The 19689-nt window shown below is 41.7% G+C and overlaps 1 protein-coding gene across 4 annotated transcripts in view; it reads left to right on the top strand.

Annotated features, from left to right (window-relative positions):
- Nucleotides 1-19689, top strand: part of ltbp1 (latent transforming growth factor beta binding protein 1) — a 174226-nt gene that overhangs the window by 16497 nt on the left and 138040 nt on the right. For all 4 annotated transcript variants that reach the window (XM_030070903.1, XM_030070901.1, XM_030070902.1 and 1 more), the window contains exon 3: nucleotides 10725-11100. In XM_030070903.1, coding sequence (XP_029926763.1) covers nucleotides 10725-11100 — 376 coding nt within the window. The remainder of the gene's footprint in view (nucleotides 1-10724; nucleotides 11101-19689) is intronic.

Below are 19689 nucleotides of genomic sequence, written 5' to 3'. Positions count from 1 at the left end.
ATGGCTAAACTATCCCTTTAAATGTGATCAGGTGTATAGTCAGTGCAGGCCAGTGGAAGACAAGTATTTCTCTTCCCCAGAGGGGTTAGTGAGGTCCATAGGATCTGTACAGACAGGTAGGCTATCTTATCAGAACTAATCTGGACCCAAGGGTGCAGCAGTGACTCAGGTAAAGCAGGATGCAATATCTCATATATTGATGTCATACCTCTTCATCTCTCACTACAGTGATCATCTGCCCCAGCCTTATCCAAAGTTACCTGTTGCAGTTACCTGTTTAGCCTAAGCAATTCCATTCCTTCACTTCAGATTTTTAAGGTCTTGTATCAAGGCAGTGACACAAAGAAAGTCATTATACGCAGACATGCCTCCCAGTTTATGCTTCTCACCTAAGCTCCCTAACACATGAATACAACCACACACGCACATTAACCCACACACAGGGGCATGCACACAGATATTTTTAACACCTACAATCCCCAGCAGAGCTCAGTGAGGGGGCTTCCTGCATGTCAGCCAAAGTGTAGTTTGATCAAAAGGGCAAAGACGGCACCTTGATTGATCTGTTTCCTGTCTCCAGCTTGCAGTTAAATTGCCATCACTTAGTCCGTCACCTTTGTCACAGAACAGAGCTCTTATACAGGTGACCTCACTCTGAGAAAGAGAGAGGGAAAACTATTCATGAAAAAGATGGCAGCCTCAGCTCCAGGCCAGAGAAGGGTGGAGGAAAGAAAACTATTTACGCTAGTTGGAAAAGAAAGCAAAAAAGTATTTCCCCAAGTGGGAAATTGTAGTGTGGGGGTATTTCAAAACCCAACATAACTCAGCACCAACGGGAAAAACATAGAAGTGATGTAATTTTTGAAGTAATCACACCTCAGTGTTGCCTTTGGAAAAGGGTTGGCAAAGATCTTGACTGATATGGGTTGTTTGAGGTCGATTCTGATACAGGTATGTTTGAATTGATGTTCCAATTGGCTGGCATTTGTGGCAATAATTCATGAATTTCATTCCAAATATTCCATCACATTTTGCTGCAAGTATAACCCAAGTGTGTAAAAGATATTCCACAAACAACTTTAATTCCTTAAATTTCCCAATTTCACCTGAGCCAAGTGAAATTGGCTCAGTTTTAAGATGTCTGAGCTAGCATTCCTGGACAAGGCAAGCCAGTGGGGATCTGGGGTCTGAGGCAAAAACAGAACTTTTAACTTATTCCTCTGCAATCCGCTGCCACCCCCATCAGCTCTGCTCACTACAGACCACTTTGCATCCTTCTTTACTGATAAGGTTTCTGCCATCAGTATTCAGTTTTCTGAGCCTGACCAACTCACTGTGCCACCGCCAGCTAATGAGCCCTCATTCCTCTCATTTAACAATGTCACTAACTCCAAAAAACTCCAAACGTTTTCTTGACTCTTTGTCCTGCTACCTGTCCAATCGACCCTATGCCCTACAACCTCCTGCAGGACGTTTCACATACACTTATCCCTGCAATCACGAACCTCATCAACTCCTCACTCACATCGGGTGTGTTCCCCACAGCTTTTAAGCTTTTAAGCAGGCCTGAATTACCCAGCTGCTAAAGAAACCTACACTGAAAATTACAGGCCAGTTTGACTCCTGTCCCTGCTGTCCAAAACACTTGAGCACATAGGGCCCTATCTTGTGCCACCCGCTACCCGTTGCCACTACCTGCTACCCGTGAATGGCACATTTAGGAGCTTCCACTATCCCTAAACGGTATCTTGCGCCCACGCTACCCGCTATCCGTTATTAGCGCCTGGAGGTGTGTCCGTGGGCGTGTTTCATGCGCTATCCATAAAATTGCTATCTTCAGCACACACTTTAGGGATAGCGGATAGCGGGTGCTCAGGACCACCCGCTATCCGCTTTCCCTGAAGTTTGGGCTTTAACAAGAGCGCTCCCAGGCGGCTTCAATGCGCGCCCCGACGGAGCCTCGCCACGCACACGGTCGGACTGATACCGGGACGCCGTCAGAATGGACTGAGTATATTACTCATATAGACTGTTTAGAGGAAAGACTGTTTTAATTGGACACTTATGCCAGTGTGTTTTATTGTTTTATCATAAGCCAGCAGCTGTGCTATATTTTTATTTTTAATATTTTATTTGCCCAATCTACCTTGTCAATAAATTAGTTTACACATAGTTCCACCTCTGCCTCTTGTGTGTGTGTGTGGTGTGACCCCGGGATTTTACTCAATCAGTACAACTTTGTGACACGTCCACTTGGACACATGTGGCTCCACCTCCCGAATTAACTCGCCTATAATATAATATATAATATGTATATAAAGCCAACTTGCTTTAGCCTCAGTAGAAGCCCTGAGAAAATCTACCTCCCTCTCTCCATCGCGGGTTTAGGATTTAGGATTTAGGATAGCGCAGCCTGCCCTTAAAGGCAATGGCACCTGGCACACTGATTGGTTTAACTGGCGTAAAGCCCAAAACACGCCTATGCATAATATAGTGGGTAGCGCAAGTGTTTTATGGATAACAGCAGGTGCGCAAGATAGCAACTTTTGTGGGGGAACGCCTCTTGCGCAATGCTAAATCCCCAAATAACGGGTTTAGGGACTCTGGCGCAAGATAGGGCCCATAGTCTTTAATCAAGTCTCTGAATTTCTCGTTGAGAATAACCTACATGATCCTAACCAGTCTGCATTCAAAAGCGGACACTATTGAGACTGCACTCCTGTCTGTAGTGGAAACGGGATGATCAGCTAGAGCTGCTGGTCAGTCCTCTGTCCTACTTGTGCTTGACCTATCAGCTGCCTTTGAAACGGTTAACCACCAAATCCTCCTCTCTGCACTTGCTGCACTCGAACTCAGGATCAGGGAGATCCTTCAGAGTGTCATGCAGAGGGGAAATGTCTAAATCCTACCACTTGTCCACTGGGGTACCTCAAGGGTCATTGCTTGGTTCCCTTCTCCTTCCAATATACACCTCCTCCCTTGGTGCAGTTATCCGCTCACATGGCTTTTCATGCCACTCTTATGCTAGAGAGTGCTGATGCTGATACCCAGCTCCTTCTATGCTTCCAGCCAGATGACCCCTCCAGTCTCAGCATGAAGATCAGCATGCCTCACTTATATCTCAGCATGGATGAAGGAATGTCACTTTCAGCTCAACCTGTTATAGACTGAGCTCCTTGTCTTCCCAGCTGGTCCCTCTGTATAACAACAGATCAGTATCCAACAGGATTATGCACAGCTCATTCCCATCAAATATGCCAGAAACTTGGGAGTCATAAGTGATGCCCAGCTGACCTTTAAGGAACATGTAGCTTCCGTGGCTCGCCCATGCTGATTTGTGCTGTACAACATCAGGAAAATCAGACAATACCTGCCTGAACATGCAGCACAACTCCTGGGACAAGCAGGGCTCTTACTAGCAGGGCTCACGGTAAGCATGTCAAGCCCCTGCAGATGATCCAGAATGTGGCTGTGTGTCTGGTATACAACCAGTTGAAAACTGCACATCACTCCACTGTTCATATCCCTCCACTGGCTCCCAGTTGCTGCTCGCATCAAATTCAAATCCTTGACACTCACCTACAAAGCAGAAACCAAAACTGCTCCTACCTACCTGGACTCCCTCTTTCAGGTTTATGCCTCTGCCCACTTCACTCTGCCACGGTGCTTGGTGCTGCCAGCACAACAAGGCCCTAAATCACTAGCTTGACTCTTCTGTGGTTCCTTGGTGGTTGAAGGTGCTACCAAACTGCATTGGCTTTGTAGAATCCCTCTCACTCTTTAAGAGAGGGCTAAAAACCCAGCTCTTTAGGGATCACCTTCTCACCTAATGGATAGTATAATCCTCCATGTAATACAAAAAAAAAACAAAAAAATCTGCCCTTATGCTTTCTTCCTTCCTCTATGCACTTAATGCACTCTATACATTACTTCCTTGCACTGCCTTGTAGCTCCTCTGTCCTTTGGACCAGAACCAGGAACTTGATGTCGTTGTTCTCTCCTGAATAGAACTTTGCTTGTGGTGTATAAAAATCTCATATGTACATAGCTTTGGATAAAAGTTCCTGTCAAATGTGAATGGTAATTTTAATTGTAATTGTAACTAGACCTCAACTTATAGGACATTTCTGAATGCTGATACTGATGCCATCTTCATGCCAAAATATTCCAAGTATTTGCTGTTCTCTAATATTGCATGCTCCTTGGTGTAAAAGCCTCTGAAAATTCATTTAGACTATGGAACAATATAGTTTAGTCTGGAATCTAATGAAAATATCACATTAGAGTCATTTCAATACAGTTTCAGTTTTTCCATAGACAGTTAGTGTAGCCTAGTATTAAGCAATTCTTCATCAAATGCATCATATCCATCATATAAGAGGGGGACAACACCAACTAGACCTGATCTTATTTTCAATAAGAGACCCATACTGGCCCCATATACTCTTTGTTACAGTATATTGTCCTGCAGTGCTGTTGTGGATTAGGGTCTGCATATTGAACTTGTAGGAGTTTTCTCCCCCCCACTGCATTGGCAGATGTCTTTTGCTCGCTTTTTAGTTTCTCTTTCATTAATCATTTTCACACACAAAGCCACTAATTAGGCTAACAAGTTTAGTGAGGAGGTGACACACCCTCGGGGGCCCTGGGGGATTATGGGAGTGACTGGCCTCTTTCTGACTCATTTCCCCTGCCAGCTCTGCACACACGGACACACACAGATAGTCTTTTGCATTTAACAGAGCATGTGGTGTGTGTATGTGTTCTTGTACTTCTGTCTTTGTGAGAACAGGTTTGATTTGTAGACCCCCGGAGTGAGGACATTTTCGTCAGTCCTCACCTCTTCCATGGGCAACTTAAATGGATAGTTCACCCATTTAGAAAAATGTGTCATTATTTCACTTCCCCCCTAGTTGTTATGTAGGACAGTAGTGGTGCTATCTTCCTCTCATTATTGCTTAGTGCTGGATACTCAAAGTGGGTGAACTATCCCTTTAAGGATTAAGACTTAGATTTGGAGTTATGAAAAAAATAGCTTATGGAATCGGGAATGGATGTGGTCAATGGAAAGTTCTCACAAGTATAGTATTATGTGTGTGTGTGGTATGTGTGTGTGCATGGGCACGTGCAAGCACATGCAGGTGCGAAGATCTGCATTTGCCAAAAATATATTTTGTTTGTTTTCATTAGACAAATCTTTGAATGAATGTTCATGTGTGTGTGTGTGTGTGTGTGTGTGTGTGTGTAAACTTTAGCCACACTGCCCATTAGGCAGGCTTTGTAGTTGAAAAATCGAAGCCTCTATCATCTGCCTGGGGAGGATGGAGTCTAGTGTAATTACAGGCTGTCTGCCAGCCTCCTGTAAAATTCAAGACACACACACACACACACACACACACACACACAAAAGACAACCGCATGCCCATAATATCACCACTGGATCCAGCAGTAAACAAGTAACTGATTGCATCACATTGATTGGTCCACAATTGGAATAATGACTTTTTCACATCTTATCAGATATACTGTAAATGTTAGGGAATACACCTTTTGGCAATTTTGGTGCATTTCTGGGTCCATCTTGTTTTTGGGTGGTGCATTTTCTTATTTGTGCAGTTAAGCGACCATGCATAGACAACATTTGGTCAGACAGTGACATCATATTAAAAGATTTCCAAAATATTATGTCCAGTTTCTTAAATTCAAGGTCTATCACAACTGGGTCATTTTGTTTTTAATTTCAAGTTTTGGTTAGTTTTTCAAAGATTAAGATAAACAGATCCAAATTGTGATTATTATTATTATTTTTTTTTTTTGCTGTTTTTTTTCTTCTTCTTTCAACACAGCTTTTGGGACCTTAATGAGACACATTTTCTCCAGCAAATAACAATAACAGCAAACGTGTTCTCACATAGACTTGTAGGTGAATAGCTTGGCTTTTCTTTTGGTCAGGAAATCACAACTTCAGAGTTGACAGTCTGACCTGCTGGTGGCACCAGAGGAAAGGTCATGGAGTCACCAAAGTCGATCTAGTGATGCCACATTTCCTGGCAATACAAAAAGTAGTTTTTAAGACATTAATGCACAAGATTAAATTTTTAGCCTGCTAGTGGTGCTAGAGGGAAGGTCATCAAAAAAACTAAATTTCCCAAGGACCACACAAGAAGGACATTACTAGTTGTCTGTGACATCACCCCATGTAGCTAGGCACAGGCAAATAGTATTTCTAAAATATTTCAACAATTGACAATAAATTTTACATTATTATTGTATGATGTGTACATGTAATAACTGTTATCTGCAATAACATGAACAGAAGTGACAATTTTGGGGTTTGAATTAAGGACCAGTTTAAGTGCAATTGTTAGGCGTTTGAGAAAGGCTCTTGCATACCACCAGGTGGAGCCTCATGTACCTCTGGTGGTACTAACGTGTGGGAATCACTGTTCTAGGCATCCATAACAATTTTGGAGATATGCTGTTCAGGACCTAACAACTGACTGACCTACAAGGTGACATATATGCTCCCGCTTCCAAGCGAGGCAAAAGATAGACAGAAATACTGATGTATAAATGGTTAAAGCCTAAGTCGTGAATTGACAATGGTGTGTTTAAATGTGTAAAGAGAAAAAAAATGATTTGAAATGAAAAAAGACAAGAAAAAGAAAAGAAGCTTGCGGTGACACACGTGTGATGGAGCTGCAAGGCAAGCTTAATGCAGAGCCAGTGCAGTGTTGATTAAAGTGGAAGTGTTGCTCTTCCAAGAGAGGGTTGTGCCTCGTGCACTTGAGGGTAGGTTGAGGCACATTCTCTGGCAACAGGGCTTTGATGAGAGACAGGACAGGAGGAGTACCTGTGCTAGCAGAAATTTGGCTTTTGATTTCTCAAAATAACAAAATTGAGAAATAATTCTTTACAAGTGTTAGAAATAGGAAGTGCAGCTTGAGAGCATGTGAGAGGACTAAATTATGTGACTCACGTTCAGTGCGTAACGGTTGGCAGCCCTGTGCCTTGAATAACTCATACAGCAAACATGTAAAACCACGCTGATGAATATACTTGTGATTACTGGAAGAGGAAGAACATTTTATGTCCACTGGTTTCAAAATTAAAGAAAATATACCCATTGAATATCCACAGTCTACTTCACTCTGGTCACATGAAATCCACACCTGAGTATAAGTTTTGTTATTGTCAAATGGAGGAAATCATATACTAAAGTAGAAGCGGTCAAGGCCAAAGTAAAATGGAATTAAAGTGGAGTAAAGTTGATACAGCAAAAAAGTAAAACAGAACAATACAACAGTACATCAGCAACAGAATCCTGCACTCATTCACGGCCTGTATAAAATATACTTTATTAACTTACAGCCTGAGTTATGTCCTTGCAACATGCTGTACTAGACTGAAAATGGCCGCTAAAAATACAAGTAAGCCAAAGGCAATTGACTTCAGCATCAGTTGTAGAAAGGCTTCTAACCTCTAGAACTCAACATTTTAGATAGTATTCTAGAGATAGTAGATTAGATAGTATCCTTTGTATTTGCCTATGTACAATGAATTCTCAATTTTTATTGGCACATACAAGACATAAAAGTAGGGCCAGCAGATTACTATATTACCAAGCATTCATTAGGTGCCATGGGACAAAGAAAAAAAAAAAAAATTTATGTGTGTGTATATATATATATATGTGTGTGTGTGTGTGTGTGTGTGTGTATATACACACACACACACGCACATATATTCTCATTCAATGCGTTTTCTTTATTTTCATGACTATTTACATTGTAGATTCTCACTGAAGGCATCAAAACTATGAATGAACACGTGGAGTTATGTACTTAACAAAAAAAGGTGAAATAACTGAAAACATGTTTTATATTCTAGTTTCTTCAAAATAGCCACCCTTTGCTCTGATTACTGCTTTGCACACTCTTGGTATTCTCTCGATGAGCTTCAAGAGGTAGTCACCTGAAATGGTTTTCCAACAGTCTTGAAGGAGTTCCCAGAGGTGTTTAGCACTTGTTGGCCCCTTTGCCTTCACTCTGCGGTCCAGCTCACCCCAAACCATCTGGATTGGGTTCAGGTCCGGTGACTGTGGAGGCCAGGTCATCTGCTGCAGCACTCCATCACTCTCCTTCTTGGTCAAATAGCCCTTACACAGCCTGGAGGTGTGTTTGGGGTCATTGTCCTGTTGAAAAATAAATGATGGTCCAACTAAACACAAACCGGATGGGATGGCATGTCGCTGCAGGATGCTGTGGTAGCCATGCTGGTTCAGTGTGCCTTCAATTTTGAATAAATCCCCAACAGTGTCACCAGCAAAACAGCCCCACACCATCACACCTCCTCCTCCATGCTTCACAGTGGGAACCAGGCATGTGGAATCCATCCGTTCACCTTTTCTGCGTCTCACAAAGACACGGCGGTTGGAAGCAAAGATCTCAAATTTGGACTCATCAGACCAAAGCACAGATTTCCACTGGTCTGATGTCCATTCCTTGTGTTTCTTGGCCCAAACAAATCTCTTCTGCTTGTTGCCTCTCCTTAGCAGTGGTTTCCTAGCAGCTATTTGACCATGAAGGCCTGATTGGCGCAGTCTCCTCTTAACAGTTGTTCTAGAGATGGGTCTGCTGCTAGAACTCTGTGTGGCATTTATCTGGTCTCTGATCTGAGCTGCTGTTAACTTGTGATTTCTGAGGCTGGTGACTCGGATGAACTTGTCCTCAGAAGCAGAGGTGACTCTTGGTCTTCCTTTCCTGGGTCGGTCCTCATGTATGCCAGTTTCGTTGTAGCACTTGATGGTTTTTGCGACTCCACTTGGGGACACATTTAAAGTTTTTGCAATTTTCCGGACTGACTGACCTTCATTTCTTAAAGTAATGATGGCCACTCGTTTTTCTTTAGTTAGCTGATTGGTTCTTGCCATAATATGAATTTTAACAGTTGTCCAATAGGGCTGTCGGCTGTGTAGTAACCTGACTTCTGCACAACACAACTGATGGTCCCAACCCCATTGATAAAGCAAGAAATTCCACTAATTAACCCTGATAAGGCACACCTGTGAAGTGAAAACCATTTCAGGTGACTACCTCTTGAAGCTCATGGAGAGAATGCCAAGAGTGTGCGAAGCAGTAATCAGAGCAAAGGGTGGCTATTTTGAAGAAACTAGAATATAAAACATGTTTTCAGTTATTTCACCTTTTTTTGTTAAGTACATAACTCCACATGTGTTCATTCATAGTTTTGATTCCTTCAGTTAGAATCTACAATGTAAATAGTCATGAAAATAAAGAAAACGCATGGAATGAGAAGGTGTGTCCAAACTTTTGGCCTGTACTGTATATATATATACATGTGTATACACACACACATATGTGAGAATGAGAATGAAAGTTCTTTGTAAAATAAAGCTTAAAGCTTGCATAGATATCTATGTGTAATTGGTAGAATTTTGTCAAAAATCTGAAGTCAAACTGCTTATCTTTCCCTCCTCTTCCAAGCCCCTCCCACCATCTTGCCCATGCATGTCGCTATGATGCTCATCCTCTTGGGGAACAGCATTTGCTAGCCAACTAGTATGTCAGTGGGCGTGGCATACCACAAAACGTGTTAAACATAACTCTCCAGCGCATTAGCATAACACAAAATGAAGACGCATAGTTTGTCCTGGGCTAAGGAACAACATATGAACTTGTCACACTGATTGGACCAGGCCCATGTCCTCTCAGGCCATGCCTGCGTCAGCTCATCGCATTATTCCAAAGGGGTGTCCTCTGACTTTGCGTGTAGCTGCCGACAAGTTGGTTGACACACAGCCACGTCCACCTCTGGTTGCACATTGTGTTTCTGTTATTACTGATCAAAACTGTGTGTGGGGGTGGATTGCAAAAAGATATCTAGCAGTGTCACAGTCAGTGTGTAAGAGTGTCATCACATTCTACAGCCTCTTTGGACAAAATGTGAACGCAGCATTATGAACTGTAAAGTTCTGAATATTATATGTGCATACATGCTTGCAAGTGCACGTCAAACTAAGCTATGCCAAAGCTGTTTAGTAGGTGGTTTTGAGTACTAATGACTAAATGACTGAAAATTGCTGCCAGAGGGATCTCTATGATGACATCATACATGTGGCATCTAGCATGGAACATTGTGTCAGATGGTGGATAAACTGTGTGTGTGTGTGTGTGTGTGTGTGTAAGCACATACTTGTGCGGATGTGTGTTGTGTATGTGTGTGCTAAACTGTAGTAGGAGTGCATACTACATGGAACTTAAGACCAATTTAAAAATAAAAATATTGAAACAAAGCTGTCATTTCTAGCCTATCAGCCATATTTCATAATGCAGACTGTATGCATATTGGTAAACTTAACACTATCATTGTATTAAAACACATCTAGTAACAGGATTTAAGACATTTTAAGAAATTTAAAGATACTAAATTTACATACTGTAACACTTTTTCAGACCTAATGACTTGACCCACAGATACCTTGGAAACTCATGTCCAGTTGGTCCACACACTTGTATCTTCCTTTGTGTTGTTGTGTGTGTGTGTGTGTGTGTGTGACCTCATATCCTCATCACTTGTTCTCACCCTCTCTCTCTCTCTCTCTCTCTCTCTCTCTCTCTCTCTCTCTCTCTCTCTCTCTCTCTCTCTCTCTCTCTCTCTCTCTCTCTCTCCCCTTTTCTCTGTGTCTGGGCTTTGTGCTATAGCCAACTGCATCCCACAGTGCCAGAATGGAGGAATGTGCCTGAGGCCTCAGCTCTGTGTCTGCAAGCCTGGTTCCAAGGGCAAGGCATGTGAGCAGAAGACAGCGCACAGCCCCCCCTTTCCAGCTGTGCCTGGGAATACACCCACCAATGGAAACACCAATGGACACAGCACTGGTCACTCAAATGGTCACACCACTGGTCATACTAATGGTCACACCAATGGACACAATATGATACCCCAGCGGCCCATACCTCAGCAGGTACCCCCGCAAGGTTATACGGCCCCTGCCTCCCCTTCTGTCAGTAACATGGCACAGATGAGGCTGACCGTCAAGCAGGCCCCGCAGCTGGCCCGACCCCAGTACATCCAGCAACAGTGAGTATACGCTTCTTAATCAACTTTTATTGCTGGACTCCCACTTGTGGGAAGACTAGAAATTTTTATGTCACTGACTTACTGACTTAATGGGAGATTTTCAGACCTAACATAGTGGAGCCCTCTAGTGGTGACAACACCTGTGGACACTGTTTGTTTACACAAGCTTTCTGCTGTTCGGAAAAACAGCACTGTGTTCTAATCTACAAAAACCGGATAGCAGTTGTTGAAGGTTCTACAAGCTACACAAAGAAAATATTAACTTTCTCCATGCCGCTGTTTTTCATAAGTAATGAAAATGTCTACTTAGAAAGACAAAATTATGTCTGCACAACATGGTGGCTTTTAATGGCCAATAATGTATAGCTAGATGATGAAATAAAACATAATGTTAACATCAAGAAATCCATGAACACATTATCAGTCAGAAAATACATCTACAAGTGCAAAATAAATGTGTGTTGTTACTGCTGCACTAATTTAGACAAAATACGAATGCATTGAACTATTTTAATGTACCTTTTTAATCTTAAACCACATGCCTGCAGTAAATATCCATAAAATATCCATCAACAAGCTGAATGTTTGATTTTAGATCAGATGGACATTATTTGTGTAATATGTCCCATTTTGACCAGAACATGTAGCAAAGCTAAATATAGCTAAGGAAATTACCTTCACCTTCTGATAGCAAACATGACTTTGACTGACATCGCCTTCAACCAGTAGAAGACACTTTTATTGCAACTTTGTGTTATTCCACTGATCTCGCAGCCAACCTGCAGTTCTGCCTCAAGATAGTAGATGGTGCAGTGATCACTTGTACCTTCACATAAAATCATTTATTTAACAGATTTGTAGGCCTACTGTTATACTTATTGTATAATTATGTTTTTATTAACAATAATATTGCTAAAAGTAATAAATATAATTAGGCTCAGAGAGATGCACAATCCATGTTTGAGCCAGTTTGAAAATGAAAAATCAGTTGGTCTACAAGAAATTGGCCTACTGAGCTCAAAGACAGACATCGTAAAGTTGTAACACATAACTATACATTGTTTTGTTCGTAAAATCCTGGAGCTTCCCTGTGCATCACAAGCTCCTTCCCAGGTTGTCAAATACCACAGCTTGGTCTTTCATGTCTGACACTGACACTAAAGGCAAACTTTGGTGTCAGGATGAGATATATCAGGCTTTTTCACTTTAATCACGTGTCAGCATCACGTGGTTAGGTTTAGGCAACAAAACAACCTGGTTGAGGTTGGAGAAAGGTTGGGTTTAGGCAATAAAATAGAATTCAGGGCTTTGCTCAAGGGCAAAATATGGTAATTTTTAAAAGAGGGTAGATTCTCATTCACGCTCCCTAACCACATAGTGCCAACCTCTTTGAGGATTTGAAGTGATGACCTTTTAGCCAGCAGGCCACAACTCTAACAACTCCTGCCATTCCTGATGAATCCCAAACACATCCTAGTGGGTGTTGCTTGGTAAAGTATCAATGTGCTGACAAAATGTAGACAAGCAAGTATATAGAATAAATTTGCTGCAATCTGGTTTTGCTTTGCAACCCCTTACAGTTTTGTTGATGGAATTCCTATGGTATTTTCTGTCAAATATCTTCCCAAACTGGTATGAGGGCTCATCTGTTGATAATCATACAGGCATTGTGTTTAGTACTATACTGACTGTCTGACAGTGCGGTGAATGGTAAGCGCCCCCACCCCCAAGCCAACTCTGCACAGAAACTAGACTGTTATTAACACAATGTATATTAATGTTTTCCTCTGGAGTTTTTTTTAAAACATGGATTCTTATACACTTTCATTATCACCATCCATCAGTATGATAGGGAGAATTTCTCGCACCAATTTAATTAAGTGCAGTTGAAATGCCACTAACTGTGGTTAACTGTTGGTTTGTTTTGCCTGTCACGACAGTAGATGGCTGGAAAATGTGCAATCGCATCAGACATGGCAAAAAAGCACCCCTCGCCTTGTCAAGTCCAATTGGAGTGAATGCACACTTGAAACAAATCCCTGCCTTTCAGTTGAATGTGGGGCAGCATGTTGATGGAAACGTCTAAAATACCTGGCAGAGAGAACCAGTAATGTTGGCACAGACCACGCCAGACTCTGATATCGATGAATGATATTTTAAAAGTTAATGAATACATTTTATGTGCTGTGTTTTACATGCGCTTGCTGTAAAACGTCAAAGGTTTTATGCGCTGCACAGGCGAGAATAATTGCTACCAGATCTGTGTCCTCGAAAACTGCTCTCAATTTCCAGAGGGGATTTATCTCTCACAGGGAGCCATTTTCCCATTGCTCATAGAAACAGAGAAACTTGTCACCTGATAGAGGGAAAAATATTGCAATAATCTCTGGGTCAATAACTCCCTAATCAAATGAGTAAGGTACGCACAAGCAGCAAAGAGAAAGAGATAGACGAGCTTCATTTTTGTCATGCATAAAGTATTTGAACAAGATCTACCCAATATGTCTTCAAATTTAGCAGATTTCAGATAATATCTAAAGATATTATTTTGATATTAAGTCTACAGAGATTATCCAGCAACACAGTCTTTTGGCACCCAGTTCTCCCTCCCAGTGACTCATTTTCTGTGTCCCAGCAGCTATCACATATATATCTAATGCCCTCTATGCCATGCATGCCAAAAGAAAGTTGATAATTCCACCAAACCACTGTTGCACCAAATTAGGGCATATTATGATTCTAAACTTACATCACAATATTATTTGAAAGACTGACAATAACGGTTACATAATTTAGAGCAAATTCATTCTGGAGTACCTTTCATACCATCACTGTTAGCCACCCCTCGCCCAGACAGAGGAAATATAGCCAGGACTCATCAAAATTTGCTACACAGAAAAATAAAGGTGACATCTGGAACTGAAAATGGTTCTTCAGAGTGACGCCATAGGACAGGCCTATTCAACCAGCGGTTCATGGGCCAGATAGGGCCCTTTTGATGTTTGATTGTTTCTATGGTCCACCAGTGGCTGCGAGTAAATCAGGCTGGCATCAGTGATAGCCCATGATAGAAAAATTGACATAGACTACAGGCCTACACAGGCTACTGTTAGCCTGATGGATAGTGTGTTACCCTATAATCATTCTGTTTTCTATCTTTATGGATAAGGACCTGTCAGAACAACATGATGGGTTGTCGTGGGTGCATAAAGACCATCGCAAGCAGAGCTATGACCAGTTGGTGTTTTGGTGACCTGGAAACACGCTTTGCCTGTTCATGTGGTGTATTCCTGCTTGTGCACTTGGCTTGCTGCAAGGGTGGGAGGGGTGTTGCACTGAAATGGCCCCTGTAGCCTAATACATTTTCACTACACCCAGCACTATCCAGCACCAGGCTGCGCTCAGACAAATGAAAATAGTGCGTGAGTTTGGATATGCCCCCACTGACCCTGCACAAGGACACAGTGCTTACTGCTGCTTGTTGTGATTGCAGAATTAAAGTGGGGGCCCATGTCATGGGCCCATATGATTTCTTAGATGCAGCCTAACCTTTAACAATAATGTATCAGGTTGTATTGTATTGTATTACAGTGATTATTATGATACCATTAAAATGGAAAAAAAAGAAATGTGCATGGCTGTTATATTTCATGTAATTATAGATCTATTAACATTATACTGTGAGAGTAAGAGTTACCTGTAGCCATTCATTTACAAATTATTCTGTGTGGCCCACAAATACCAAGTGAATTTCCAGTTTGGCCCAATTGCTGCTGAGTATTAATATCCCTGCCATAGGAGAACCTTTAATGATTGCACCAAGGACCAAAAAAACATTTTTTAAAATGGCTCAAATGCAAAGTGACTAAAAAACAGTTAACTGAAGAACCAGCAATGGTTCTTCAAACAAGAGAGAATAGAAAGGTACATAGAAGTTAAACCTAATCTCTTAAAATCAACTGGATCAGAAAATAGTTATTCATGGTGATGCTATAGGATAACTATTTCTGATTTGACAGCACATCTTTCAGACCATGGTTGTTTAAAGAACTGTTTCTTTAAATGGTTGTTCAAAGAATCCTCAAATATTCTTCAAAGACCCACCAACTGTCTTGGAAAAACTAGAAACTGCTCTTTAGCATTTGATGGTTCTTTATGCATCCAAACAGTCTTTGTAAGAATCATTTTAGAACCATTTTTTTTTTTGTATGTACTATACACAGAAGTGAGGAAACAACCGGTTTGTGATTCCCAAAATATAGTCTTAGAAAAGCATCCAGTTTCAAACACTCTCATTCATTCATCATCAGTGATTGAAAATGTTAGGCCACCACTTCAACTGAGAGAAAAACTACCAACCAACAGGTACTATTAAAGTGGACTGGTAAATATTCAGGGGAACTGTTTTGTCTGTCAGTACTACAATGAGCAATTGCAGTGAGATATCAGTGGCAGTTCCCTGCAAGTGCATGGTTTCAGAGTGATTTCAATTCAGTTCAAGACTAAATTGCAATGAAGAGTGCTACCCCTGTGCCGAGTCCAACACATAAATCTTGGGTGACAGGTTAATGCTACTGCAATGGCTGTCACTATGGTTCAGCTGCTAGGGTCAAATACTATTGCTTAACATCCAGGAACTTTATGACAGCAATCCTCTGCTTCTGGTAACCTTTTGAGCTGTCACACAAGGGAAAATATAGATGGATAAAACATGTTACTGTGCAGAATAATACAATTTCCCTTAGGAAGAAAAAGGATAAACATGGGGTTTATTTGGAATTTGAGCAAGAGAGGGCCCATTCTTTGGCATGACTTTCAATAGCTGACCTCAGAGAATCCCCCAGATTAGATGTTCAGATGCTTGGACAAACTGAGCGAGATTTGTTGACTGATCTGGGCAAAATTATAGTGAAATGAATAGTTACAAATATTTGAACTAGTTGAGCTGCACTCAGTTTGACATGACAGTCAAACTGCCCGCTATTGGATGAATAGAGGTTGTAAGTTACATAGGAATGCATCACATAGGAGCATACAAGCGCTACTTATGATACATTATCAGTACATATTCTTTTTTTTTTTCACATATTTTGGTTCAGGCAGCTGTGTTTCCTTCTAGAGATCAAAGAGCAGTTAAATGGGTTTAACCTTGGATCAGGTTTCTTTATTTGGCGTAACAGGGGGATGAATGTTCAACGTGTTGGGGTGTCGGTGCATATGTGTGTATTGAAGGGGGCATTTGCTGTGTGTGTATATGTAATGGGTGTGGTGAGAGGTGGTCTGCCATCAGTAGGTCTAACCTTATTCATACAGGAGAACAGTGAGGAACATAAATACCATTACAATAGCCTATGTATGTGACTCAAGAAGACAGAAATGTCAAATTTCAGTTTCTTGGTCTCAGTAGGAAATGTTTTGGCAATTGGCATTAAGTATTAATACTTAATATATTAGATTAAAGGTAGTCAGTCAGCAATGTAAGGTAAGGTAAGGTAAGGTGTTGATGCAGAGTTTTGCACGAGCATAACACAAAAAATAATTACAACCCCCACTGCCATTACCACCAATTATGCAGATATTTGTTGGAATTGTCTTTGCTATTTGTGGCTGATGATCATGGTTTGTGTGTTATGACTCACATCTTCAACCCTCATTGGCCCTCATCAGCAGCCAATCCGTTTATTCAGCATGTAGAATCTGTGGTGTAGGCCACTGGTCAGAGAGCTTTCTGACTGACTATTCAGCCCAAGCAAATTAGGGAATAACAAGAGAAATGCAAGTTGTGTTGTATCGATATTGTGCTAACCACCTAGCCAGCCAGAAAGGGTTGAACCAAGAACCAAGGGCTGACAGCACCAGCTTCAGCTGTAACTTTTCATCAGACATTCTCAATTTGTATGACGTAACCCTTTGAATAGATAGACTGCCATGAAAATGGTGGCCTAATGCAAGTTTGTTGTATCATTCTGCTATCCTGAGGCTTCTGGTTTGCTTTTTTGCATTACTGCCACCTCCTGATATGAGAGCTATTTCCTCTCATGCAGGCACAGAACATGTGTATGTCGGCTGTCAGCTGCAGTTTTTACATTGTGTTAAAGGACAACTTTTCACACGCTATGTTAAAGTGCTCTGCTTGGTGTGTCCCTAGCTTTAGCCAGTGGGATGAAAGAGGCCTCTTTCTACTACTTTCTACTACTTTACTGTCCACAATTTCTGGTATTGTTCTCCTCTCTAATGCCAACATTACCAGCCAAGAAATAACTGTCTGCCACCTGATGAAGTGATGGGGGGAGGGTGGTCTGTTGGGTCATCTGTTTGTCCATTTGTCACACAGCGCCATAACTTCCAAACAGATGCTCAGATTTCTACCAAATTTGATGGGAGGGTTGGCCATGGGCCATCGAAGTTTTCCCACCCCTTGGCCTAAAGTGGCCATGATATGTCATAAGAGTAGCATAATTTCTAAAGGGATGCTCACATTTCCACCAAACTGGTGGGTTCCTGGGTTGAGGAAGAAGGAGCTAACTTTTTGCCGTCTTTGGCCAAACAGAGGTGTGATAGTGGGTGTGGCTCATAACTTCTGAATGGATTCATGCATCATCCAAACTTTGTCCAAACTTTGACAGTATGTCATGGGCCACTGAAGACCTGATTAACAGTGGCAGTGGGTGTGATATACTGCAAAAAGTAACACAACTTCCCAATGGATTAATATAAGACCACAACATTTTGACACAAGGTTTGTCTTGGGCTAAGGATCACACTGTTTCTCCAAAGGGGGGTCTTGTGTGTGGGTGTGTGTCCTACTCGACATGTAGCTGCTGATACATTTGTTGACACACAACCACACCCATTTCTCGTTATGATCTTTATTACAGATTCTGGACAAGAACTGTTGAAAACTACCGTTGAAGGAAAATCGCATTCACTTCTTGTTTTCTCTTCGGCTCTAAATAACAAGGGGAAAAAGATGAAATGAGGTGAAAGGAGTAACCAGAAACAGAGGTGGGCACAGGTGCCTTGATAGACTACTTAGCTCTCAGATCCAGTGGCTCTGCTAAGTAAACACAAGAGCCATCTGTCTGTCTCCTTCTCAGCCTTGCATTCCCACTGGGGAGCTTTAAGGTTATTCATTGACACAGACAATATAAATGGTTATGGTCATTAAGTGTTTAGTGTACGATGTTGCTGATTAATGGAATCTCTGTGGTCAGTCCTTGTACTGGGTGTTGTTCCAAGGCCAAATTGAGCAGCTGTCTGTCTGAACTTGCATCCCAGTGGTTTCCGGAGTGACCCTTTGAGAGGGTAGGGAAACATTCCAAGCACCAGGGATCCTGTTAGTAATGTATGAGTCCCTGCTCTGGAGCTGGTCACTGATGAGTAATACCTCTTTTACAGTGTCTATCACTTTGCTCTTCCCTACTTTCTCTCTTTCTATTTTTATCTCTCTCAGTCCACTTCTATCTATCTATCCTTCTCCTTTTACTGAAGAAACCATGTGAGCTTAGTGAGTAGGCAATGTGTCATCTACCCACATATGCATAGCGTAACATTTCTTGTTGTCACCACATCTGCCATATTTCACTTTTACCATTTGGTCAGTTGCTTATTCTTACTCATAGAATCTTTCTCATTTGTCTATCACACAAATATCCCAGACATTCCCTATCAGACTTTAGGGAATGACACATCTCATCACCGTCTTCCTGGTATTTCAAAACTGCATTGATTGGTCCAAGGTTGAACACTACATTGCTGGGTCATTCATCGGTCCATGTGTCATGCACAATATGTCTGACATCAGTCATTTTTCCAGCATTTTCAAAGCCACCCTGATTGGTTCAAGAAAGGCAGCACAGGGCGCCTCAGTGGCTCACCATGTAGAGCGTGTACCGCGCTCAAGCTAAGCTGCAGTGGCCTTGCTTCAAATCCGGCCCAGACCCTTACCTGCATGTCCTCTCCTCTTTCTGCCCTGACTGTCCTGGCTCTTTCCACTGGGACGGTCAAATGAAGTAGAAATGCCCCAAAACACTCTTCAACAAAAAGAAAGGCAGTACAGTTACAGGTGAAAAGGTGACCTATCTAATAGAGCACTTCCGAATTGTGACTTTCCACCTCCATCCTGAATGTGTTTCATTAATTAATCACTAATGAGAATCAAAGATGATAGCTAATCTTATCAGCTAACACTAGCTACAGCTGCTGGTGCTAGGTCCATTCATCAAATTAAAAAAATACGCCGTAAATAAATCTATACTTTCATAAAATAAACATTAAAGAGAACACTGGAATGAATTTAACATGTTTTCAGAAAAGTGAAGTTAATCATTGACTATGTTGTCCACCATTAGTGACATCATGTATGAGTACTTGGCAAACTTGGAGCTTTCATATCTTCTCTGGAATTCCGACTTGGAGTTCTGACGTTACACTTTTACACGTCGAGTTCAGCGGAAAGCTCCATACAGCATTTATAGGGGATAACAATGTTTACTGTTGCCTTTTTGGAAGTGGAGCTGCTTGCTGTAGGGTCAGGCCTTGGTTTCGGCTGTGGAACCTTTCCTCTTCACGCAGATGAGAGTAGCAGCA

The sequence above is a fragment of the Myripristis murdjan genome, chromosome 15 (genome assembly GCF_902150065.1).
Source record: "Myripristis murdjan chromosome 15, fMyrMur1.1, whole genome shotgun sequence".
Taxonomy (NCBI): Eukaryota; Metazoa; Chordata; class Actinopteri; order Holocentriformes; family Holocentridae; genus Myripristis; species Myripristis murdjan.
This window is presented reverse-complemented; position numbering and strand designations above follow the sequence as displayed.